The sequence below is a fragment of the Prionailurus bengalensis genome, chromosome B4 (genome assembly GCF_016509475.1).
Source record: "Prionailurus bengalensis isolate Pbe53 chromosome B4, Fcat_Pben_1.1_paternal_pri, whole genome shotgun sequence".
NCBI lineage: Eukaryota > Metazoa > Chordata > Mammalia > Carnivora > Felidae > Prionailurus > Prionailurus bengalensis.
Window position 1 is genome coordinate 74,973,231 of NC_057358.1, and position 27,599 is coordinate 75,000,829.

The following is a 27,599-nucleotide window of genomic DNA, read 5'->3' on the forward strand; positions in this document are numbered from 1 at the left end:
GTGACAACCCTAAACCCAATGCACAGGAAGGGAACAAATTATCCTTTCATCTCAGAAGTCCAAAGGAGTCTCAGGGCCTCATGGGAGCATCCTGGACTGATTCCCAGCTTAGGAGGTTTCCTTTTCAGAGACTTCTCATGAGAAAGGAAAATTCCCCATAAAGCAATAAAGGGAAACTTCCATTTTAGCTTTCTCTTCTGAATTCCAGCCCCTGTATTTGCCTCGTTTTTAACATATAAGGTGCCAATTCCCTCCCTTCACTGGAGGTCTTCCTTGTTTCTCAAGCTCCTTTTGAACATCCTCCCTCAGGGCTTTACCTACAGCTACTATCTGAACACCTGTCTCAAACTCATTTCTCCATCCCCCCAGCAGCACAGTCCCTTGAAGGGAAGCCTCCTTCTGCAGAGCTTACTGGGCTAGCTGTGAGCCTCTCCAGACTACCGGAGACTACTTTCCACAGAAAACCTGGGGAAGTGCTGGCAAAAATCTCAGCAGCAAGGGGGTGGTTACTTATCCTCACACTGCATTTCCTACATGTTCACTCTCTCAGAGACAGCACCTGGGCAGTTAAGGTGTCAGCCCTAACCAGGTTTCTCCTGGCTCCAGGATGTTCCCAGGCCTACTGGAGTCTGGGTTCTAGGGCTTGCATTTCTCACTTTTCCTCACATATCCGGGGCTCAAGCCACCTGCAGAAGTTTTTGCAGCGGGCGCTGTTGAATAGGGAAAAGGCGGTGTATCAAAATGAGTGGCCCAAGGGCACGAGGACGTGTCTCTCCCGTTCGGTCTGAGAACCCTGCCCTCCGCCCCGGGTGGGGCATGGGCGGGACGGGCGCCTGCTCCGGAGTAAGGTTGCTTCTTCCCTTCTTCTTGTCACAGTGCCCCTGGAGAGGGTCAGATTTCAGAGAATCCGAGAGGCTGAGCCGGGGCAGGGGAAGTGAGGTCAGAAAACAGGTTTCCCGTGAACTGGGGCAAGAGCAAGTCAAGAGAAAGGAGCCACGGGGTAACCTGTGCCCGAGTGACAGCGGCGGGAACCGCGGGGCCTGACAGCGACGCTGGGGACGGGGAAGCCTGGGCGAAGGCCGGACACAGAATGTCAGTGGGGCCAACCCCCCGGTTAAGGCAGCGACCGGAGGCCGCGTCGATCCTCCTCCCCGCCCCGTGGGTGACTGGGCCCCCACCCGCCTTCCCGGGAAGCCGGGCGTCCCTCCCTCCAGCCGCGACTAACTGCGGCTCGGCCCCACTCACCCCGGTCGGCTTGGCCTGCGGCCCGTGCCTCCCTCCTGGGCGCCGCCGGCCCCTCCCCTCCGCCCTCCGCTTCGTCTGAGCCGCCGGCTGCTGAGCCAGCTACGGGCGGAGACGGCGGCCGGGCGGGCGCGGGTGGGGCGGGCACAGGAAATCCCCGCCCGCTTCCGGGGCTCGGCGGCGGCGGCGGCAAGGGGGAGGGGGCGGGGGCGGGGGCGGGGGTGGACCGTGGCCCCCACGCCCCCCATCGCTCAGGCCGGTAGAGCCGGGGACCTCCGCGCCCGCCGCCCCGGGACGCCGGATCCCGCCTACGGTGGCCGCCCACCCGCGCCCGCTCCCTGACTGACCATTTTCGGTCCCGGCCCTCGGCCTCCCACGGGGTTCTTTGCACACGGGTTCATTAATTACCCCGACATTTAATAACCGATCGTTGTATGCCAGACAATCGCTGTGAGAGCAAATTCTCAGGCAACAATCTGGAATTCGTCAAGAAGCTTGACTTGTAGGTTTCAAGGTAGCATGGATTGGGGGCTTGAGAGGGCATTGAGGAGGAGTCACTAATGCTGCTTGAGAGATCGTCAGGTTGACTTCAAGGACAAGGTGCTATCTGAAGTAGGCCTTGCAGCCGCATTGTCCAGTTTGCGGGAGCCACTAGCCATATGTGGCTGCTGAACTCTCTGTATGTGGCTAGTCCAAATAGAGATGTGTTGTAACACACACACACACACACCAGGTTTGGAAGACTGAATTAACAAAATGTCAAATAGCTAATAAGCAGCATTTGGTATATATAGGACTAAATACACTACTTTCTTCTTAAAATTTTTTTTAATGTTTTTATTTTTGAGAGAGAGAGAGACAGACTGTGAGCGGAGGAAGGGCTGAGAGAAGGAGACACAATCTGAAGCAGGCTCCAGGCTCCGAATTGTCAGTGCAGAGCCCGATGGGGGCTCAAACTCACAAACCAGAAGATCATGATCTGAGGTGAAGTCGGTGGCTTAACTGACAGAGCTACCCAGGTAACCCTATAGGGTTAAATACATTATTAAAATTAATTTCACCTACTTTTTTTCACTTTTAAATATGGCTACTAAAATTATTAAATTATATATGTGGCTTGCTTATTTTTCTATTGGACAGAGCTACCTCGAAGCATTAAGATGAATTTGAGAAAGATGAGAAGGAATAAACTATGTTACCATTAGAACCTATTTATAATCTACAAATCACATTATTTCATTATCACAACAATTCTGTACAATTTTATAGACTTAAAAAATAAATGACTCACTTTAAGGTCATAAGTGACAATCATTCCTTTGATATATATTTAGTTTTTGCTATGTGCCAGGCACTAAAACTAACTGCTGGCAGTCAGCGATCCCAAAGGAATTGTCTGTGTTTCAAGAACTCAGTCTTTGGAAACATAGGTCAACAAATATTTGCAGTTAAATGTAATAGATGCTAAAATGGAGGAGTATACTCCACATTAGGAACAAAGAAATAAATATGTATGGGAGGGAAGTCAGAGAATGCCTCACAAAAGTCTTGAGGCACAGAAGAGTAGAGAGGGCTCCATAATGAGGAAGAAGAGAATGTGATAGACCTGCAATTGGGAAAGGGTATAGAGTATACTATAGAGCCAGTCACCGGGTATGTGGGGGGAGTGGTCAAGCCAAGATTTGTATCTTGGAGTTCTGGAACTAAGTCCAGGGGTTCTTTTCATTATGTTACCACTGTTGATAAATATAAGGTGTGTTAATCGGGTAGGCTAATAAAACCACTATCTCAGTGATTTAACACAATAAAGACTTATGTTTCATATAAGTCAGGTGTAGTGGGTTGGTTGGGGCCAGTGGGTGGGCTATCTGCTCCTTGAAATCATGGAAGGACATGGCTTGTATCTTGTGGCTCCACCATCACCAGTTGCCTTGTAATTGTCCAATCTATGGGCCTCAGATAAGGGAGAACTGTGGTGGACCTGTTGGAGATATCCGGGGCCAGCCTGGAAGTGAAGTACATCATTTTCACCCCATTCCCTTAGACTGAATTCAGGTGTATAGTCACATGGTCCCACCTGACTGCAGGGGTGGCTGGGAAGTAAAATGCTTGTGCCTAGTAGAAAAGGAAATGGGGTTTAATGGACACTTATATTGCCTCTGCCACACAAAATGAACATAACCAGGCACCTAGACCTGACTTTACTTAAAAGGGATATTTGGGGAGAGCTAGTAGATAGATAGATGATAGATAGATAGATAGATAGATAGATAGATAGATAGGAGAGGCAGCCCAGATTCTCCTCTCTTCTTTGGGAAACAAACCAGTGTAAGATTGTATCCTTTAAAAAAAAGGGGGGGAGGAGGCAAAATAGGCTCTGGCCCAATGGCATGATAGTGGGCCATTAATAATTAGTAAACATATACTTTATGTCAGAACCTTGTCTTAAACATCACAGGGAAAAATATAAAACACCTCTATATTATGCTTTGATGTGCCATCTCTTTACCTATCAATCAGCAAACTGTGAAGTGTAGATATCATCTCAGCATGGGTTTGGGGTATTAAGTGAGCCAAAAGGCAAAATTAGAAATTGAGCCCTGGGCTTAGACTTATAACCTGGTACACCAGAGTAGACCTTAGCTTTCACAGTAATATATGGACAAATCCAAATGCCTATATAATGTTACAAGGTGGAATAATTAAATATGCAGTGAGTTTCAGGTAGATAATTCCATCTTTTAAAAACGTTCTGGTGGAAAAGTTTCAAGATCAGTCTTGATGGCAAAATGTAGGAAGAACAGCTTGGATAGAATCAGAAGACACAAATGGACTTGCTGTGGCATGCTGTGGGATGAAGAATACAGATGTGGGGGTGTCTATCTAGAGTAGAGGAGAATTGAAATGAGGAAATTGATAGAAAGATGAGAATGTGGGGTTTTTTATTTGCCATGTCAAATAATAAAGAGTCATTATATTTAGTGTTACAAGAAAGCAATATACCTGATGGGTCTAGTCATGTCATTCTAAGAAAATGTGGTGGCCTGTGGCTGCCCTATTGATAGAGTTCAGAACCTCAGAATGGGATGAAGTGGGCCCATAGCCAGATTCTAGTGTGTGGAATATAGAGTTCCTTAGGACACAGCAGTGTTCTTTCTGAGCCTCAGGGAGAGTTCCCAGGCACTTACGGTTTCAAGTTCTCTATAGACTTTGAAAGACCTTAAAAGACTCAGTCTCTTGCCTATCAGTCTTGGCTTCTTCACTTCTGAAATCCTGTTCTGCTGTGGTTTGAATAAGAAAGTACAATGCAGGTATTTACCAGTTCAAGATTGTGTTATAAGAGTTCTTTTATCAGTCAGTTGATTGTAATGAATTATCAGCTTGGCTTATAAAAACTTGTTCGGCCATTATGAAGCCCTACCTTCTGTTGCTAACTAGAACCTAACCACCACTTATGACACTGCTTTTCTTCCATTCAAAGTTTTGAAGACTAGTGTCAGAGATGAATTTTCTACCAACAGGTCAGTGGGGATGTTTGCTTCCTCTATGTCCATGACTATAAACAAGAGAGAAGGGTTGAGGGAAGTTTCAGATTAGGGCTCCTATGTAGAGAAAGGTTAAGGGTCTCCTAACCAGTAATTAATAATTATAACTAACATTTGTAGCACACTTTACATTTTACGAAGTACTTTTTGTATATGTGATCTTCACAACTCAGATAAGTTATTCCTAGTCTATGGTTAAGGAAATAGTGGTTCAGACATTTAAACTGTAGAACCTCCACTTTCTATCATCTTGGGCAGATTTATGTATATAAAGCTGTTTACTAATCAATAAAATGAATGCCATTATGAATGCCAAAATGAACCCCTACTTGGTGGCGTTGCTGTGAAGGATGAGATGATGTAGATAAACAATTGAATGCATAGTAAGAATGCAATAAATGGTAAGACCTAAGAATTGAAGCTGCATAATGACTGAAAAGAGGACTTTAGTAGGGTGATGGACAGTGAAAACATAAGATGAAAGATCAGTTTTATTCCAGAGTCTTAGTGAAGTAGACAAATTGGTTAGAATGTAATGAGCTGAAGGTGCAGGTGGTAGAGTGGGGAGCTTGAATTGGAGATAGGGAGGGGTTTCAGTCATTGGTAGTAACTAAGTGTAGGATATGACTGTGAAAGTGAATGGCCAAAGTGGTGGACAAAATCATTTCAGGTAAGAGAAAGCCAAGGAGCTGAGAGGCTAGGGTGTCAGCAGGGATAGTATCCAAAGTATTTAACTACCAACACTAGCATGGACATGGATCCATCAAAATGGATGTAGCCTATAGTGTTGGTCCTGGAGGCACCAGCGACTATGAAAGTATTTCAGTATTTTAATAACCACACTTGTGTAATCTAACCCAGGGCATAAGATGGAATTGTCCACATGGATATCGGGGTCGCCAGGAATGATGATGGTGTTATGGAGCGTGGGACAGCAAGCCAGTTGAGGGAGGCTTTGATGAAAAAAGGAGAATGACCAGGATATGTTAGGTCAAAATAACAAGGAAGCGTGCTGTGTAGGATGGTTTGATGGCAAGTGCTTCAAAGATACAGGACGTTATTTATGAAGGAAGGAGGGAAATGGTACTTGAGGCAGCATGAAAAACAAAGAGAACATTTTACTTCTGGCCGTAGATAGTGTAAAGCCATCATTCATATAGCTGAAACAAAACTTTCATGAAACTATACCTACCCTAACCACATGCAATGTATGCTGTTGGTTTCTATTCTATTACTTTATTTTAAAAAGTTTTCCATTTACTACCCACTAAATTAGTTTCACAACTCACTAATGGATTTCAGTTTATCATTTGAAATGTATTGGTATGTAAGTGGTAGGCGCAAAAATAGCCACCTCTCCAGAGGACTGCATAGGAAGCGTGCTTTGTTAAGGGACAGCCAGGTTTTGACTAGATAAAGAAAATAAAGAAACGTCTATCAAAGACGTTGAAGGATATAGGGGTGTCTTGGTCCATTTGGGCTGCTGTAACAAAATACTGTAGACTGGGTAGCTTATAAACACTGAACATTTATTTCTCATAGTCCTGGAGGCTGAGGAGTCTAAGATCAGTGTCTAGTGAGAACTTGCTTTCTGATGTCTTCTCACTGTGGAAGAGGTAAGGGAGCTCTCTTCTGAGGCCTCTTTTATAAGGCCACTAACCCCATTCATGAGCCATCTGTCCTCATGACCTAATCACCTCCCAAAGGCCCCACATCTAAATACCATCACATTGGAGATTAGATTTCAACACATGAACTTTGGGGAGATACAAACATTCAGTCTATAGAAAGGGGGTTTTGTTGATGAAAGACCCTGAATACCAAAGGTCACAATGGAAGGATTTAGAGGTTGTTTTGGGAGTTGGAGTCTGATTCAAATTAGGCAATGTAGAGGACCGTAATAGGGTGAGAACCTCTATTTCGAGAGATGATCTGGAGGCTGAGGATTCTTAAGGTGAGTGTTGTAAGCAGAGATATAGGGCATGATGGGATTAGTTCTCTCAGGCGGGGGGGGGGGGGGGGGGGGGGGGGGGGGGGGGGGGGGGGGGGGGGGGGGGGAGGAGGGGTGGATAATCAGTTCTAATTATAGCCTCCTTCTTGGGACTGGTCCCTTAGTCAGTTTGTCAGTAGAGGGGTGAGGTATAAAGATTGGTTGGGGTTGAGTAAGATGAGGTGTGTGAGGTCTCACCAAGGAGTGTGCTGGGCTCTGTGGACTCTCTTTCAGTTCTGTTTTGGACAGAGTTAAGGCTAGAGGGACTGTCTTTCCAGAAGTTCCAGGCCTGTGAGGATCCTCTAAACCACGCTTGGCAATGAGTGGTAGTCGTATCAAAGCCTAAGAAGTTTTGTGGCTTACACTCAAATCCTACTGTCCTTGATATTGAGAGGGAGGGAAGGAGTGGCCTTAATAGAAGCTAATAGTTTCACGTACTCTTGAAGTAGAAACATGTTAATTAAAAAGACAGTGCTAAATTAAATAGTGGGCACAAGGGTATCCTAGAAATAGTGCTAAATTAAGAACCAAAAGATTTGTTTTTTAATTCTGGCTGTGCCTCTGGGTGACAGATCAGAGCCTTAACCTCATCTATCAAATTAGTATAATGTTGTTCTTCTTTTCCTTAAAAGCTGTTGTGAGGAATAAATTAAGTAAAAATATAGGCATATGGTGTAACATTTATAGAGCACTATTCAAAAGCAAGATGTTGGCAATGAGTATTACTTGGCAGAAATAATTTGTAGTCAGTGCAAATAGTGGACCAAGTGCAGGCAGCTGTCAGTTAGTGACAGCTGGTGTTACAATTAGGGTAAGACTAGATGTTTTATAAGATTTAAAGAGGTTCTTGATGGTGGGACACAACTCAGATAGATAAAAAGGCAGAACTCTTTGTTAATTACAGCTCCAAAGAGAGAGGTCGGTTGTGCAGGGATGCATAGCAGGTTGCACCTGAGGACAGGGTAACAGTAAGCTGAAACTGTAGGAAGGTGCTTATGTATGGCAAACAGGATAGAGTTAGGTAGGTTTCCCAGGCAGGCTTCCTGGGGATCAGATATTTTAAATAATTCAATGGGCCTAAGAAAGAAGTAGCTGTTCCTGAGTGTAGGTATCTGGGGGCCCTGGCAGTTGGGTATGTGTATATTGTAACCCAGGAGTGTTAGAGCCTGATAAGGGAAGTAGTTTGGGGTGGGGGTTGATAAATTGCCAGTGAAGGAGAATTGAGAGTTTTAGCCATGACATCAAGACTGGGTCAACATGGCACTTGTGAAATATCATATTACACTGGGACAGCTTTGGAGTGGTGTAATCTCAAACTGTCATTTTTTTTTTTTTATAGTACAAAAGCTTACTCAAAGCAGACTTCTCATTGGTATAGTATAGTTTCTTAATTTAGCTGTTTATTTACAACACATTTTATTTATGTTACTGAAAACCTAATCTTTAATTCTATTATCTCTACCTCTTAATTTATATTTTAAGTAGGCCAGATTTCTGAACCATTTTAGAGAAATACCTGGCATCATCTAATACCCCATGGCAGAAAGAGTTAGACTTTAAAAGTTCTTCTGAGATTATAAATGCCTATAGCATATAATGGCTGGTATAATACAGGCTCAAAGTTGTTTTCCATCAGATTAGAGTTATTTGCCTATCATATGGCTGTGCTAAAATAATTTTAAGATGTCTCCTAACATTCTAACCCCCTCATATATGTCCTCTGTAGTCCATTCCTCTTGAATATGGATGGGACTTGTGAATATGGTAGAATTTTTATGGAGTTATTTCTAGAGAATGTATTGTAAGCCCCGGAGGGTGAATGGGGCAATAGCTGAAATGTCAGCAATGTTCTGGTCTCAGGCTGTTGAACGTGCTAGCATTATGAGATACAAAGCCCCATGATCCCCCCCAAGGACAGTTAAGAAACAGAACCCACTGCAATTTCCTGACACTCCTTGGAACTGCACATACTCCCTGCATGCCTTCACGTTGTCACCAGATGTATGTCTGAAAATCCTTTGTGTTCTCTTTCCATACTTTGATACTCTTGGATACTTATATCTGATAAAATATGAAATAAAGGCTATGTGCAGTCTCCTGCTTTTACTGCTCTTTTGCAGAGGCAGTCCTGCACGTCCGCTCAGTCTGGTGTCTGAGAACTTCTTGTTCTGTGCATGGCAACAGAATTTCATTTCCATGATTATCTACTGACCATTTGGCTTTGAATTAATCAAAATGGAGATCATCTTGAGTATCCCTGATCTAAGGGGGTGAGCCCATAGGAGTGGGCACTTCCTAAAGTCAGAAAGCTGCCATACTGTGAGGGGGCCATGTGGCTAGGAACTGAAGGCAGCCCATAGGAGCTAAGAGTATTCCCTGGCTGTCAGTTAGCAAGCAAGTGGGGACCTCAGCCCTACAGCCACAAGAAATTGGATTCTAACAACCATGTGATCTTGGAAGTAGACCACTGAGTCTCAGGTGAGATCATAGCATGGCTCGCAGTTTGATTTTAGCCTGATGAGACCCTGAGCAGAGTACCAAAGTGATCCATGCCTGGACTTCTGACCCACAGAAACTGTGAGACAATAAATTTGTGTTGTTTTTGGCTACTAAATTTGCGGTAATTTTTTATGCAACAATAGAAAATGAATACACTATGTATCCCACTTTTCATTTTTATGATTGTGCATGCATAGGCACTACATTTATTTTTTTTCCTTGTACATGGAAATGAATTATTTACTTTTTTTTTTTTTTGCCTCCTTGAACAAAGCTACTGTGAGCACCTTGTAAATTACTTCTGGTGTACTTGTTCAACAGTTTCCCTAGGATTAGAATTGCTGAACATGTGAATATTCATCTTTATTAGATAATGCCAAATTACAAAAGTTGTCACAAAGACTTTTTAAAAAAATAAATAAAGTTAATAAACCTTCACTAGACAAAAAGAAAAAATGAGACCAATATCAGGAATAAAAAAAAGTACATCACTACAGATTCTTCATAGACTCAAAAGTTAATAAAAGCTAATAAAAGACTGTTATGAACAATTTTATGCCAATGACTTTGACAATTAGATGAACTGGACAAGTTCTTTGAAAGAATTATCAAATTATAAGAAAATATAAAAATCTAAATATATCAACTAAAGAAATTAGATTTGTAATCATAAATCAGAAGGAATTTCAAGGTCCACATAGTTTTACTGGTGAATCTGATCAAACTTAAACAAAAGTATACTAATCCTACAAAGAAAAATACCTACAAAGAAAAGAGAGAAGGGGACAATTCTTCACTCATTTAAGGAGGCTATAATTATCCTAATACTAAAAAAATTTTTTTTAATATTGGAAACAAGACAAGGGTGTCTGCTCTCACTGTTTCTTTTCAACATTGTACTGGAGGCCCTAATAAGTGCAAAAAAGGGCAAAAATAAAAAATAAAATCCACATAGTTTAGAAAAGAAAAGTAACCTTGTCATGTACATAGAAAATTTAGAGGAATCTACAAAGAAGTTACTAGACTATAAGTGAATTCAAGAAGGTCACATGATACAAGGTAAATACAGAAATCAACTATATTTTTATAAATAAGCAACAGTGGGAAAATAAAAGTAAAGCAATTCAATTTATGATATTTAAAATATGATATACTCAGAGATAAGTTTAACAAAAGATGTGTAAGATTTGTACACTGAAAACCAGAAAACACTGCAGAGAGAAGTTGAAGAAGTTTAAAAACATGGAGAGATACACTATGTTCATGGATTGAAAGATTCACTATTATTAAGATATGTTATCTCCAAATTGTTCCTTAGTGTCTTTAGAAGAAAACATAGGAGAATAGCTTTGCAACACTGAGAACATTTTTGTGAAACAATAAAAAATGTTAATTTTATTAAATCTTGACACTTGAGTATACATCTTTTTACTTTTCTGTGTAACAAAATGGGAAGGATGCATAAATCTCTTGTGCTGAAAAACAAAGCAGGATGGTTGTCTTAAGATAAAGCATCTGTAGGGGCGCCTGGGTGGTGCAGTCGGTTGAGCGTCCGACTTCAGCCAGGTCACGATCTCGCGGTCCGTGAGTTCGAGCCCCGCGTCGGGCTCAGGGCTGATGGCTCGGAGCCTGGAGCCTGTTTCTGATTCTGTGTCTCCCTCTCTCTCTGCCCCTCCCCCGTTCATGCTCTGTCTCTCTCTGTCCCAAAAATAAATGAAAACGTTGAAAAAAAAAAATTAAAAAAAAAAAAAGATAAAGCATCTGTACATTTATTTCAGTTGTGAACTGAAGTAATTACTTTTTGAAAAAAATAGAATAGCACTTTTACTTGAGAGAATGTATTCAAAATGGATGAAAGACCTAAATTGAGATAGGAAACTATTAAAATCTTAGAGGAGAACACAGGCAGCAACCTCTCTGACCTCAGTTGCAGCAACTTCCTACCAAACACATTGCAGAAGGCAAGAGAAACAAAAGCAAAAGTGAACTATTGGGACTTCATCAAGATAGAAAGCTTCTGCACAGCAAAGGAAACAATCAACAAAACTAAAAGGCAATGTACGGAATGGGAGAAGATATTTGCATATCTGATAAAGGGTTAGTATTCAAAATCTATAAAGAAATTATCAAGCTCCACACCCAAAAAACAAATAAACCAGTTAAAAAAAAGGTCAGAAGAGATGAATAGACACTGTTACAAAGAAGACATCCAGATGGCTAACAGACATATGAAAAAATGCTCAACATCATTCATCATCAGGAAATACAAATCAAAACCACAATGAGATACCACCTCACACCTGTCAGAAATGGCTAAAATTAACAACACAAGAAACAACAGGTGTTGGCAAGGATGAGGAGAAAGGGGAACCCTTTTGCACTGTTGGTGGTAATGCAAACTGGTGCACCCACTCTGAAGAACATCATGGAGGTTCCTCATAAAGGTAAAAATAGAACTACCCTATGATCTAGCAATTGCACTACTTGGTATTTACCCAAAAGATACAAAAATACAGATTCAAAGGGGTACATGCACCCTGACATTTATGGTAGCATTATAAACAATAGTCAAACTATGGAGAGAGCCCAAAAGTCCATTGACTGATGAATGGATAAAGAAAATGTGGCACATATATACAATGAAATGTTACTCTGCCATCAAAAAGAATGCAATCTTACCATTTGCAATAACATGGATGGAGCTAGAATGTATTACGCTAGTGAAATAAGTCAATCAGAGAAAGACAAATACCATATGATTTAACTCATATGTAGAGTCTAAGAAACAAAACAGATGAACATATGGGAATTGGGGGGAAAATGAGAGAGGGAAACAAACCACAAGAGTAAACGGAAGGTTGATGGAGGAAAGTGGATGGGGGATTGGCTAGATGGGTGATGGTTATTAAGAAGGGCGCACTTGTTGTGATGAGCACTGGATGTTGTATGTAAGTGATGAATCACTGAATTCTACTCCTGAAACCAATATTGCACTGTATGTTAACTAAAATTTAAATTAAAAAAAATATTTGCCAGACTTTTTCTTAAAATCAACATAAATAAGCATGACAGAGAAAAATAAAACTGACATTATTTGTTGCTAGTGGTAACATTCTGAGATTGGTGATGATATTTTTGGATGTGATTTTTTATATTAGCTAAGTAACTAAGTTAATATTTGGAACATCTGTATAATACATATTTGGAACATCAGGGAACCAGTATTTCTCATATGACCAATGCATGGTATTTTAAAAATCATGCCTGGATGAAAGTTCTACTCAAAATGCAATATAGACCAATGTATTTTAACAGAGTATGAAACAATCATTGATATAGTTTCAGATCTGAAAATGTTCCTCCCTTTTCAATAATGTATCTGTCTGAGGCAGGATATTCTTCATATACTTCAGAAAAAACAGGTTCAGCTATCTTCATTAAGTCAGACATTAAAAAGATTTGCAAAAATGTATAACAATGCTACTCTTCTCATTTTTTTGTTTCAGAAAATATAATTATTTTAGTGACAATGATACTTATGTTAGGGCACCTCGGTGGCTCAGTTGGTTAGGCCTCCGATTCTCGATTTTGGTTCAGGTCATGATCTCATGGTTGATGAGATCAGGCTCTGAGTCGGGCTCTGCACTGACAGCATGGAGCCTGCTTGGGATTCTCTCTCCTTCTCTCTCTCTGCCCCTCCTCTGCTTGTGCTTGCTCTCTCTCTCTCTCTCTCTCTCTCAAAATAAATAAAAACAAAACATTAACAAATGCTACTTATGTTAACACATAATGGATTTATTATTGTTATTTTTAGGTGAATTGAAAAACATTTTTTTAAATTCTCAGTTTTAATTAAAATTTTTTGAGAGTGTGAGTGGGGGAGGGGCAGAGGGAGAGAGAGAGAATCTTAAGCAGGCTCTACGCCCAACATGGAGCCCAACTCAGGGCTCCATCTCATTATGGTGAGATCATGACCTGAACCAAAATCAAGAGTTGGACCCTGAACTGACTGAGCCATCCAGGTGCCCCTCTCAGTTTTAATTTATAAAACAGTAAATATCAATAGGTATAACCCACGTTAAAAAGATACCTTTGGAGTCTTCAATAAGTTTTAAGAATATAACAGGGATTCTTTTTTTAAAAATATAATTTATTGTCAAATTGGCTAACATACAGTGTGTAAAGTGTGCTCTTGGTTTTTGGGGTAGATCCCCGTGGTTCATCGCTTACATACAACACCTAGTACTCATCCCAACAAATGCCCTCCTCAATGCCCATCACCCATTTTCCTCTCTCCCCCTCCCCCCATTAGCCCTCAGTTTGTTCTCTGTATTTAAGAATCTCTTATGGTTTGCCTCCCTCCCTCTCTGTAACTATTTTTTTTCTCCTTCCCTTCCTCCATGGTCTTCTGTTCAATTTCTCAAGATCCACATATGAGTGAAAACATATGGTATCTTTCTCTGATTTATTTCACTCAGCATAATTCCTTCCAGTTCCATTCACATTGCTGCAAATGGCATGATTTCATTCTTTCTCATTGCCAAGTAGTATTCCATTGTATATTCAAACCACGTCTTCTTTATCCATTCATCAGTTGGTGGACATTTAGACTCTTTCCATAATTCGGCTATGTTGAAAGCACTGCTATAAACATTGGGGTAAATGTGCCCCTATGAATCAGTACTCCTGTATCCTTTGGATAAATTCCTAGTAATGCTATTGCTGGGTCATAGGGTAGTTCTATTTTTGACGAACCTCCACTCTGTTTTCCAGAGAGGCTGCACCAGTTTGCATTCCCACCAACAGGGAAAGAGGGTTCCCATTTCTCCACATCCTCACCAGCATCTGTTGTTGCTTGACTTGTTCATTTTAGCCACTCATACCAGTGTGAGGTGGTATCTCAGTGTGGCTTTGATTTATATTTCCCTGATGATGAGTGACGTTGAGCATCTTTTCATGTGTCTGTTGGCCATCTGGATGTCTTCATTGGAAAAGTGTGTATTCATGTCTTCTGCCCATTTCTTCACTGGATTTTTTGTTCTTTGGGGGTTGAGTTTGGGAAGTTCTTTATAGATTTTGGATATTAACCCTTTATCTGATATGTCATTTGCAACTATCTTTTCTCATTCCATCAGTTGCCTTTAAGTTTTGTTGATTGTTTCCATTGCAGTGCAGAAGCTTTTTATCTTGATTAGGTCCCAATAGTTCATTTTGCTTTCAATTCCCTTGCCTTTGGGGATGTGTCAGCAAGAAATTGCTGCAGCTGAGGTCAAAGAGGCTGTTGCCTGCTTTCTCCTGTAGGGTTTTGATGTTTTCCTGTCTCACATTTAGGTCTTTCATCCATTTTGAGTTTATTTTTGTGTATTGTGTAACAGGGATTCTGATACCAAATAATTGAGAACTGCTACAGTAGGACACTGCTTCAATCCCACAAAGTGTTGTCACTCAGCTGCCATGATAAATGAGATTTCAAAAGGCCATTCTTCCATTTTATAATGGCAGCGTCAGGGTTATGGAGAATATGGTAAAACCAATAAACTCCATTGGCATGAGCACATTGCTCATAATTTTTTTCTGGAAAATGAACTCTCTGGTCAGAAGCAAGACTGTGTAGGGACACCTGAGTGGCTCAGTCAGTTGAGTGTCCAACTTTGGCTCAGGCTGTGATCTCATGGTTCATGAGTTTGAGACCCACATTGGGCTCTATGCTGTCAGTACAGAGCTTGCTCTGGATCCTCTGTCCCTTTCTCTCTCTCTGACTTTCCCTTGCTTGCGCTCTGCCCCCTCCCACCCCCCAAAAAAGAAGCAAAACTGAGTAGAATACGATGACAGTCAATATGGCAATCCAGCAGCCCATGGATGATGGTTTTGGAATCTCACCATCTGGAGCACTTTCCTTAGAGCAGATACAACTTAACTCTTTGTAATATCTTGTCTTCATTTTTTCATATTTTACAAAGCTGATACTTTTATTTCTAGGAATACTCTATTTTTCTTCATCCTTGTATAACCTCTACTTGAATTTACTTTTCCAGGCATTTCTTAAATGTATAATAAAAGAAAAAAATGAGTTTTCATCATAGCATAGTGGCAATATGAAAAATCATATTGATCAGAATGAACTGGAGGAGAGTCACTTGGTTTGCAACTAATTTGTCAAACTTTACAGGAAAAAAAGGAAAGATAGAAGGTGTTATGGGTGGAATTGCAATTGTGTCTCTCAAAAAAAGATATGTTGAAGTCTTAATATCCTGCACTTCAGAATACAATCTTATTTGGAAATAAGGTCTTTACAGAGGCAATCAAGTTAATAATTAGGGTGGTCCCTAACCTAATATGACTGGTATCCTTAGGAAAAGGGGCAATTTGGACACAGAGCCAGACATGGATAGAAGGAAGATTATAATATGAAGACACAGGGAGAATGCCATGTGAGGACAGAGAATTAGAGGGATGCAATGGGAAGACAGGGTCTAAGGAATGTCCAAGGCTACTGAAGATGGGAGGAGGCCTAGAACAATTCTCTTAGAGCACTCAGAAGGAACCAACTTTGGAGACACAAAATTAGGCAGATGGTAAAATATTTATGGGAGTAACTATATTAACCAACCCAACCTTTATCCCAGAAACCAAGCACTGAGTATTGAATACTTAATACATCAGGCCCACTGAATGTTGAATGAAGATCCTTGAAAGTGGAAATCTCCCTAAGGTCTATGTCAATCATCTTGCTCCTTATTCCCTGTTCTTGGTCCAAAACATTAGACATTAAATGTTTTTTTAATAAAATAAGTACTAATAATTGGGATGAAAAACAAATATAAAATATGAATTTCAAATATATTTTATCATATTGTTAATTAATACTATTTTATAACATTTATTTTCTTTAAATATGGGAAATATAATACCTACTCTTCTAGGGGCGGTTCTTTCCTTCCTTCCTCCTTCCCTCCCTCCTTCCCCACACCCTCACCTTCCTTCCTTCCTCCCTTCCGTTTTTCCTTTTTCTTCCTCCCTTCATTCCTTCCTTCTCTTTCTTGTTTTCAACTACCCCCAAATTTTATTTATTACAATATCACCAAAATAACAATAGGAAGATGTGTTTTTTAAATAAAAAGATCATCCAGAATTCTATCTAAGCAATGGGTGCTTTGGGATGATCAGGGCCTTGGAAATGAAAGTGTGGTGAAGTCAGGATAAACACAGGTATTGAGATCAAAATACCTAGTCCTAGTTCTGCTCTGTAGGAATAAACTATTAAATAACCCCTCTGAGCCTCAGTTTTCCCATCTGTAAATGGCAGATGTTTAACATAAAACTGTTGAGAGAATGAAAGCAAAAATAAAATTATCCTTTATTAAGTTAATTTTACACATAAGAATATAGGATCACATGGGTTCAATAACTTTCACAAAGTCACCATCTAGTTAACTCACCAATTCCAAGGCCCAAATTCTATTAGAACTGACCCATACTATATGAAACCTTTTAACTTCACTTTTCAATGGTATATGGTGATTATGTAGCAAAATTGGTAGCCAGGGCTGACTCAACCTGTATAGCCTGTCTAGCTGCCCAGTTCAGTTCAAGTTCTTCATCTTTAATGCCTTCTAACCCTCATAGGGCTCCAAAGGTCCATGGGTTAAGGTCTTAATTTTCCAGACCTCATCTCTGTTTAGCAAAAACTTTGGATACAAGGCAATAGTTTGTGGAAGAGTAGATCACAATCACAATCACAATCAATCACCCAAGCTTGATTTTTCACGTTTGCTTCACCAGAAAATGGTATTTTCATTTCTAGAAAAATACAAAAGAACTTTTAAGCCTGTATCAGGTAAAAGGAGATATAAGAATCCAAATTTGAACACATGGCTTAGGGATGCAGGGTTTTAGAGAAAAGAAAAAGATCAGAGGTGAAGCAAAAAAATCACAGTTTGGGCTGCAATAGGGTGCATCACATTTGGTCATACCTGGGCTGGGAAGGCTAACTCTGTCATCAGACCATACCATTTAGAGGTATATGAGTCTCAAGACAGAGAAGGGATCTTGAATTTGGTCAAGAAGAAGGCTGCAGAGTTTGGCTCATTGACTGCCTTTGTGCCAACGAGAGTTCAAATATTGCTGAGCCCATGCAAGTAGTAGGACCTTCACTAACACAACAAATGCACCAGTAGGAAGTGAGGAGGGTGGCCTGCTAAGGAAGCCTAATCCTGGAGAGTAGGGGAAAGGCCAAGAGAACCTTCAGAATGGTTCAGAGCTCAAAGTCAGGATACAGTGAAAGGTGAAGGTGGCCTGTCCTGGCCACTCAAGGAGGCTTCCATCAGGATCACTTCAAGAAAAGTGACTACCCAGGCAGGCTGAGAAAAATAGGTCAATATATATTGCCAATAAGAATCAAAGCAATGATGTAGAAATGAGCCTTAAAGCTAAGGAAAAGTACTTATACACCATAAGACTGTGCTTTAATAATTTATGGACATATCCGTCTGACCTTGTGACTCAGGTGCCAAACCAAGTTTATATATTGAGCCAACCACATGCTCACTAAAACAGGAGTGCTGTTGTCTTTTTTGTGACTGCTGAGTTGTAGATCCTTTTAAAGGGCAGGTTAAAAAGTTGGGTTAGATAGGAAAATGGCATTATATGTCCTTTCTCAAGCACAAGGTGACTTAATCTAGGCCAGTTGGACCCTTTCACTCAGGCATTTTCATTATCAAAGGTTATGGTTGTCCAATAGGGGGACAATCTGAAGAGATTATTCATTAATTTCCATGACTTAGATCTCCACAGGTACTCTAACTCCTGACCTACCCGAAGTTTGGATCTTCAGCTTTCTCTTTGATTTCTTGAGATGCTCAATTTCCTTCAAATATATTCTATTATTATTATTATTATTATTATTAACTATTAATATTTTGCTGAGGACAGCCATGTGGTATGTCTTTCCATTTATTCAGAGCTTGTTTCATGTCACTCAGTATAGTTTTATTCATACAAATTCTGTACCTTTTTTTTTTTTTAACATTTTATTATTTATTTTAGAGAGAGAGACAGAGCACAAGCAGGGGAGGGGCAGAGAGAGGAGGACACAGAAATCAGAAGTGGGCTCCAGGCTCTGAGCTATCAGACAGAGCCCGATGCAGGGCTTGAACTCACGAACTGCGAGATAATGACCTGAGCCAAAGTTGGCCACTTAACCGACTGAGCCACCCAGGTGCCCTTGTACTTTTATTTTGGTTAAGTTTATTACAAGTTATTTTGTGATTTTGTTGCTAATGTGAATGAATGATTTTTTTTTCCATTTCCAGTTCAAATTGGTTACTGACAGGATAGTAAAAGGCTATTTTTTTTTGTATTTATTTTGTGTGTTGCCAACTTAGTTTCTCTTATTACTTCTCATACTTTTCACCCCACCCTATTGAATTATCTATGAATATAATCACATTATCTGCATATAAGAATAAGTAACTGGTTTTCTACGATCATTCTAAGTATTTCATCATCATGTCTTATTACCTTAGTTATAATCTTCAAAACAATATTAGGAAATAGTGGAGAAAACAGGCATCTCTGCCCAATTTCTGATTTTAATAGTAAATACTTCAGTATTTCACCATTTATTTTGATGTTTACAGTTTTTAAGGAATTTTGAAATATGCCATACATCCTGAATAGTACATGTAACATATATGTATAGTTTAGCAAATAATTACAAAGTGAAGATCTATATAAACACTATATAAGATTTTTTAAGATTTAAGTACATGTAACATATATGTATAGTTTAACAAATAATTATAAAGCAAAGATCTATGTGAACACTATAAGAAAAAAATTAACATTTTTTTAAAGATTATCAGCACTGGGAATGTATACCACTCCATTATATGAACCTTGTTCCTTCCCCTCTTATGATAACCCAAGCTGCCCTAACATTCTTACTGATTTCCTTGCTTACTTTATGGTATTACCATTTATAATGCATCTCTAAATAAAATAGTCCTGTTTGCCTTTACTTGAATTTTATATGAATAGAAAAATGTATTACATATAATTTCGTTCAATATTATAATCAAGATTCATTCATGCTATTCCATGTGACTATAGTTTGTTAATTTTCATTGATTATATTCACTTCACAGTATGGATATATCAAAATTTATCTATTTCTATTATACATGGCCATTTGAGTTATTTTCTGATTTTGGTTATTACAAACAGTGCTACTATGAACATTCTTGTACATTTATTTTGGCGCAATGAGTATGAGTTTCTCTAGGATAAATACCTAGTGGAATTCTGGGCTGAATTAACTTTACCATATAATGGGTCACTGAAACTTTTCCTAAAATGAGAGTCCTCATTGTTCCACATTATTGCCAATACTTCATTTTATTGGACTCCTTAATTTTTTCCCATTCTGATACCTGTTTAATGGTACTTTTCATTGTGGCTTTAATTTGCATGACTACTATTAAGGCTGACAAAATTAAAGATTTAGACTTCCTCTTCTGTCAAGTTCCTGTTCTTTTTGCTCATTTTTCTATCAGAATGATTTTTTTTCTTTTTATAATGTAGGATATTAGGATTTTTGGTATTTATATGTGTGGCAAATATTTTTCCCACTTTGTGGCTTGTCTTTTCATTCCTAAGGGAGTTTTGATAAAATTCATAATTTTAATATAATTGTATTTATCAACTTTTTATACTTAGTGCTTTTCATATCTTGTTTTTAAAAATCCTTCTCTATCATCAATACATTGTCCTGTACTATTTTATAAAAGATTTATAGTTTTGCCTTTCACATTTAGTAGTTTAGTCTAATGGGAATTGATTTTTACATATGGTGGGTGAGGATAAAATTTCATTAATTTTCTACATGGATAACTAATCATCCCAGCCCTACTGACTGAAAAGTCTATCCTGAATGAATTGATATGTCTTATGATCTCAATATCCATTTCTGTATTTCAGGCCCATTTCTGAGTTCTCTTTCCTTGTCCATTGGTGTATTTGTTTGTCTCTGTGTTAGTAATAGAAAATCTTAGTTACAGTTTTATAATAAATCTTGATGTCTGGTGAAACAAGATCATTTACCTTGCTCTTTTTTTAAATGTTTATTTATTTTGAGAGAGAGAGAAAGAGTGAGCAGGGGAAGGGGCAGAGAGAAAGGGAGACACAGAATCCTTAGCAGGTTCCAGGGTCCAGCTGTCAGCACAAGGCCAGACGTGGGGCTCCAACCCACAAACCGCGAGATCATGACCTGAGCCAAAGTCAGACGCTTAACCGACTCAACCACACAAGTGCCCCTACCTTGTTATTTTTAGCTTCAAGAGTAGCTTGGCATTTTTTGGACCATTTTGCTTCTACATAAATTTTATTTTATTTTTTATCTTTTTTTAGTTTTTATTTATTTATTTATCTATTTTTTCTTTTTTATTTTTTTCTCATACATTTTATTTTGTTATTTTCAATATATGAAGTTTATTGTCAAATTGGTTCCCATACAACACCCAGTGCTCATCCCAAAAGTTGCCCTCCTCAATACCCATCACCCACCCTCCCGTCCTTCCCACCCCCCATCAACCCTCAGTTTGTTCTCAGTTTTTAGGAGTCTCTTATGCTTTGGCTCTCTCCCACTCTAACCTCTTTTTTTTTTCCTTCCCCTCCCCCATGGGTTTCTGTTAAGTTTCTCAGGATCCACATAAGAGTGAAAACATATGGTATCTGTCTTTCTCTGTATGGCTTATTTCACTGAGCATCACACTCTCCAGTTCCATCCATGTTGCTACAAAGGGCCATATTTCATTCTTTCTCATTGCCATGTAGTACTCCATTGTGTATATAAACCACAATTTCTTTATCCATTCATAAGTTGATGGACATTTAGGCTCTTTCCATAATTTGGCTATTGTTGAGAGTGCTACTGTAAACATTGGGGTACAAGTGCCCCTATGCATCAGTACTCCTGTGTCCCTTGGATAAATTCCTAGCAGTGCTATTGCTGGGTCATAGGGTAGGTCTATTTTTAATTTTTTGAGGAACCTCCACACTGTTTTCCAGAGTGGCTGCACCAATTTGCATTCCCACCAACAGTGCAAGAGGGTTCCCATTTCTCCACATCCTCTCCAGCATCTATAGTCTCCTGATTTGTTCATTTTGGCCACTCTGACTGGCGTGAGGTGATATCTGAGTGTGGTTTTGATTTGTATTTCCCTGATGAGGAGCGACGTTGAGCATCTTTTCATGTGCCTGTTGGCCATCTGGATGTCTTCTTTAGAGAAGTGTCTATTCATGTTTTCTGCCCATTTCTTCACTGGGTTATTTGTTTTTCGGGTGTGGAGTTTGGTGAGCTCTTTATAGATTTTGGATACTAGCCCTTTGTCCGATATGTCATTTGCAAATATCTTTTCCCATTCTGTTGGTTGCCTTTTAGTTTTGTTGGTTGTTTCCTTTGCTGTGCAGAAGCTTTTTATTTTCATAAGGTCCCAGTAGTTCATTTTTGCTTTTAATTCCCTTGCCTTTGGGGATGTGTCAAGTAAGAAATTGCTGCGGCTGAGGTCAGAGAGGTCTTTTTCCTGCTTTCTCCTCTAGGGTTTTGATGGTTTCCTGTCTCACATTCAGGTCCTTTATCCATTTTGAGTTTATTTTTGTGAATGGTGTGAGAAAGTGGTCTAGTTTCAATCTTCTGCATGTTGCTGTCCACTTCTCCCAGCACCATTTGTTGAAGAGACTGTCTTTTTTCCATTGGATGTTCTTTCCTGCTTTGTCAAAGATTAGTTGGCCATACGTTTGTGGGTCTAGTTCTGGGGTTTCTATTCTATTCCATTGGTCTATGTGTCTGTTTTTGTGCCAATACCATGCTGTCTTGATGATGACAGCTTTGTAGTAGAGGCTAAAGTCTGGGATTGTGATACCTCCTGCTTTGGTCTTCTTCTTCAAAATTCCTTTGGCTATTCGGGGCCTTTTGTGGTTCCATATGAATTTTAGGATTGCTTGTTCTAGTTTCGAGAAGAATGCTGGTGCAATTTTGATTGGGATTGCATTGAATGTGTAGATAGCTTTGTGTAGTATTGACATTTTGACAATATTTATTCTTCCAATCCATGAGCATGGAATGTTTTTCCATTTCTTTATATCTTCTTCAATTTCCTTCATAAGCTTTCTATAGTTTTCAGCACACAGATCTTGTACATCTTTGGTTAGATTTATTCCTAGGTATCTTATGCTTCTTGGTGCAATTGTGAATGGGATCAGTTTTTTAATTTGTCTTTCTGTTGCTTCATTATTAGTGTATAAGAATGCAACTGATTTCTGTACATTGATTTTGTATCCAGCAACTTTGCTAAATTCATGTACCAGTTCTAGCACACTTCTGGTGGAGTCTATCATATTTTCCATGTATAATATCATGTCATCTGCAAAAAGTGAAAGCTTGACTTCATCTTTGCCAATTTTGATGCCTTTGATTTCCTTTTGTTGTTTGAGTGCTGATGCTAGAACTTCCAACACTGTGTTAAACAACAGTTGTGAGAGTGGACATCCCTGTCGTGTTCCTGATCTCAGGGAAAAAGCTCTCAGTTTTTCCCCATTGAGGATGATGTTAGCTGTGGGCTTTTCATAAATGGCTTTTATGATGTTTAAGTATGTTCCTTCTATCCTGACTTTCTCGAGGGTTTTTGTTAAGAAAGGGTGCTGAATTTTGTCAAAGGCCTTTTCTGCATCGACTGACAGGATCATATGGTTCTTATCTTTTCTTTTATTAATGTGATGTATCACATTGATTGATTTGCAAATGTTGAACCAGCATCTATTTTTTAATATAAAATTTATTGTCAAATTGGTTTCCATACAACACCCAGTGCTCATCCCAACATAAATTTTAGAATCAACTTTTTAAAATTTTTTTTTAACGTTTATTTATTTTTGGGACAGAGAGAGACAGAGCATGAACGGGGGAGGGGCAGAGAGAGAGGGAGACACAGAATCAGAAACAGGCTCCAGGCTCCGAGCCATCAGCCCAGAGCCCGATGCGGGGCTCGAACTCACGGAGTGCGAGATCGTGACCTGGCTGAAGTCGGACGCTTAACCGACTGCGCCACCCAGGCGCCCCTAGAATCAACTTTTTAAATTAAAAAAAAAAGTATTCTGGATTTTTGACTGACATTACTCTGAATATATAAATCAATTTGGGAACAACTGGCATCTTTACAATAACCAGGCTACCAATTCATAAGCATGGTATATTACTTTCCATTTATTTAGGTCTTCTTTAATTTTTCTCAGTAGGCTGCTGTTATATATTTATGTTTATTAATTAAGTATATCCAAAGCGTACTTTGTTAATCTTTTAATTTTGTTTCTATAATGATCATGTCTATTCTCCACTCCATATACTGGTATACAATATATATTTAGATCAAATGCACATTCTGTATTTTTAAATGTGAGACCTCAGGTGAGAGAGTTTAAGAAAAATAAAATAGGCACAATATACTGATTTTCAATCTGACAGTTGATTAATTATTATTTTTACTTTTCCCTGCTGTATTGGTCACACTTTTCCAGAAAAATAGAAAGAAGAGAATGGAATAGAAAAAGAGATATACATTGCTTCTTGGCCTTTTGGCTAAGACAAGTGTAGGAAAAGAGATTTGTTATGAGGGATTGACTGGCATGATTATGGAGGCTGAGAAATCCCATGATTGCTGTCTGCAAGCTGGAGTCCCAGAAAAGCCAGTGGTGTAATTCCATCCAAACTCAAAAGCCTAAGAACCAGGGGAGTCAGTAGTGTAAATTCCCATCTGAGTCTGAAGGCCCAAGAACAAGGAGCCCTAGTGTCTGAGGTCAGGAGAAGATGGATGTTCCAGCTCAGAGAATGCAAATTTTCCCTACCACTGCAATTTTGTTCTATTTGGGCCCTCAACCGATTGTTGAAGGTTGGGCCTTCAACAATGCCCCACATTGGTGAGGGTAATCTTTACTCAGTTCATTGATTCAAATTCATCTGGAAACATCCTCAAAGTCACATCCAGAAATAATCAATTTGGCCAGACACCCTGCTCTGCTCCAAATATGCTTTATCTGTGTCAGCCCTGCTATCTTCTCAATATAGCCAAGATCCCTCTCAGATTATTTTTGCAAAGGGCTGCTAGATAGGAGACTATATATCAAACTCTTTTCCCCACCCTCCATTTTTGTGATAGCTTATTTGCTTTGAAGTCCAGACAAATACTTGATTTTTTTTAAGGACATAGGGTGAGCTCACATTTATCATTTTCTAATTTTTTTTAAAGTTTTTATTTATTTATTTTGAGAGGGAGTACAAATGGCGGATGGGCAGAGAGATTCCCAAGCAGGCTCTGCGTTGTCAGTATGGAGCCTGATGTGGGGATCCATCTCATGAACCATGAGATCACGACCTGAGCTGAAATCAAGAGTCAGACCCTCAACCAACCGAGCCACCTTGGCACCCCCAAATACTTGAATTTAATTGAAATGAAATTTCCCCAAGTGCTCTATGCCCATAAAAATCTTTCTTCTTTAGAGATAATTTTTTTCTATTTCCTGAGCAGAATCACACAGCTTTTATTGTACCATGAGGCACACTTTTGTTGCTTCAGCATCCTCTGCAGAGCAGCCTTCACCTCCTGGTTCTTGAGGCTGTAGATGAGGGGGTTCAGCAAGGATGTGATCACACTGTACTGAATGGAGACCACACGCTCCAACACTGAGCCTGAGGCAGGGCTGATGTACCTGAATAGAGCCGTCCCATAGAACAAGAGCACCACGGTGAGGTGGGAGGAGCAGGTGGAGAAGGCTTTGGCTTGGCCCTCAGAGGAGCGGATGTTCAGAATGGCAGAAATGATTCTGGAGTAAGAGAAGAGGATCAGGGGAAGCGTCAGCAGCCCTAGAAATGCACAGGACACCGCAAGAAGAATCTCATTGACAATGGGATCGGTACAGGACAGAGGAAAGAGAGGAGGTAGCTCACAGCTGAAGTGGAGGATGATGTTGGACCCGCAGAAATACAACTTGTGGATGAAGAGACTATTCAGCAAGGAAATCAGAAATCCCACTGCCCACGCTATGCTCACAATCACAATACAGAGAGGTCTGTTTATGAGCATGGTGTAGACCAGAGGGTGGCAGATAGCAGCATAGCGGTCATAGGCCATGGCAGAGAGCAGACAAGCTTCTGTTCCCCCAGAGAGAGTGAAAAAGAAGCTCTGAGTGATGCATCCCCACATTGAGATGCTTTTATTCTGAGATAAGAAGTTCTGTAGCATCTTGGGCACAGTGACTGAGGAGAAACTGAGATCCAGGAAGGATAGGTGTCCAAGGAAGAAGTACATGGGTGTGTGGAGGCGGGGATCAACCCTGATCACCAGGATCATCACCAGATTCCCCACCAGGGTCAGGAGGTAAATCCCCAGGAACAGCACGAAGAGCATGGTCTGGATCTGGGGGTCACTGGATAATCCCAGGAGGACAAACTCAGTAATCATACTGACATTTTTCATGGTTGCTTAGAGATTCTGTCCCTCAAAAGGAATGAATGATTTTTCCACTTGATAAGACATTGATCTGAGTCTTTCTCAGCGAACAGGAGTTTTCTACTCGCAGACAATATATCTCCTTACCTATAGACCAAAACAGGAAACTCAGGATAAGGAAGTGTCTTCTCAGATACAATCTCTTCACTTGCCCTTCTTTTCTAACTACTAGCACTATCTTGTCATGATCTCTATACCTTCACCCTACATGACTTTTTTTAAATAAAAATACCATGCACATGTAAGTCAGGTACATCCTGGAATCAAAAGAAGGGAAAAGAGCCCCAGTGGCTAAGCCTAGAAAACCTTTTATGGTTAAGGGCTAGGAAGCCCATGCACAAGTGATTCCTTCTCAGAATAGTAAGGTCATAGACTCACAGTAACTAAGGTGGTGTCATAGTGGACTTTAAACCCTTCATTTTACAAATAAGGATGGGGCGCCTGGGTGGCTCAGTGGGTTGGGCATCTGACTTCGGCTCAGGTCATGATCTTGTGGTTTGTGAGTTCCAGCCCCGTGTTGGGCTCCCTGCTGACAGCTTGGAGCCTAGAGCCTGCTTCTGATTCTGTGTCTCCTCTTCTCTACCCCAACCATGCTCATGCTCTGTCTCTCTCTGTCTCTCAATAATAAATAAACATTAAAAAATTAAAAAAAAATGAGGATAATGCATTGCCTAAGTTCTCATAGCAAAGTGATGTTGAGGTTGGGACTAAACCAGATGTTCCAACTCATCTGATATGCTAGTGCACCACACTTGTGGTTTTGAATTGATTATTAGAAGCTGAATTTTGTGTGGTTTTGGCATCACAAGGAACTTTGCTAGTAGGGAGTTCACTTAAATTGTATTTTAATATTCCTTGGCTCTGATACTTAGCCAGTGGTATCTACAGTTCTGTGTCAGCTGCTATTGAAGCGGAAAGAGAACTAGTCTTAGAGTACAGTAGTAACCTTGAGTCTTAGTTCAAACATTCTAATGGTATCATTTGGTAAAAGTTACTCAGTTTCCTTAAGCCTTACCTTATTAATCTGTAAAATTGGGTAAATTAAACAAATACTTTTATAAACCAGAGGGCTCATAACATGCTGTGCAAAAATCAAATTTTTGTATGTATGAAGAAAGATTGACATAGAATATTGAAAATAGAAATAATTTCTCTATTGGGCAGTAGGTTTATGGGCATTTTTTTCTTGTAAACAGTTTCTCTAATGTCGTAAAATTATTTTTCCATTGATTACTTCCCCCCCCTTTTTTTTTATATAAAGAAATGACTTGGAGACTTTCAGGAAACTCTCAGTCTAGCTTTGTTTTCTCCAGAGAGAAAGGCAAAGGGAAAATTGGATTGAAGTGAGAGAAAAGCCCCAGGGCAAAGGAACCTGAACTCCTAAAAAGAATATTCTTTTGTGGTCTCTTCCCCAACACCATTGGGCATCTCAGTAGTTTGGTTCTATGTGGGTACATAAGACTGGTGCCCTTTTGAAATCCCTCATACCTAGGATTCCAGAACACTACCAGGGCTGTGTTTTCAAAGTGTGTTGAATGCAACCTTATATACTCTGCTGTAGTGCTTTAGGGACCACTCTAAAATGGTGAGGGAGTGAGGAGTCAGAGGAGTCTTTGGGCCCTCACATCCATCTCAATTGCCTCAGCTCTTCTTACATCTATTTGTCATACTTGATTTGGTGGTAGAATTTCATTGAAGCAAAGGGTTTCATTAATAAAAACTTTCTAAAACCCAGTGAACTGGGGATTCCATTGCCAAAAGGAC

General features: G+C 39.9%; 2 protein-coding genes across 2 annotated transcripts in view; both read right to left on the reverse strand.

Annotated features, from left to right (window-relative positions):
* Positions 1-1,406, reverse strand: part of ZNF641 (zinc finger protein 641) — a 15,733-nt gene extending 14,327 nt beyond the window's left edge. Inside the window, exon 1 of the mRNA XM_043561729.1 lies at positions 1,246-1,406. The gene's annotated coding sequence lies outside the window, so the exon portion shown is untranslated. The remainder of the gene's footprint in view (positions 1-1,245) is intronic.
* On the reverse strand, positions 678-25,802 carry LOC122473611 (olfactory receptor 8S1-like). The gene is made up of 4 exons (XM_043564260.1): positions 24,877-25,802; positions 1,470-1,690; positions 1,179-1,344; positions 678-1,068 (listed from the first exon to the last, which is right to left on the reverse strand). The coding sequence occupies exons 1-4, from the start codon at positions 25,800-25,802 to the stop codon at positions 678-680; spliced, it is 1,704 nt and encodes a 567-aa protein (XP_043420195.1).
* Between the last annotated feature and the right edge of the window lie 1,797 nt (positions 25,803-27,599).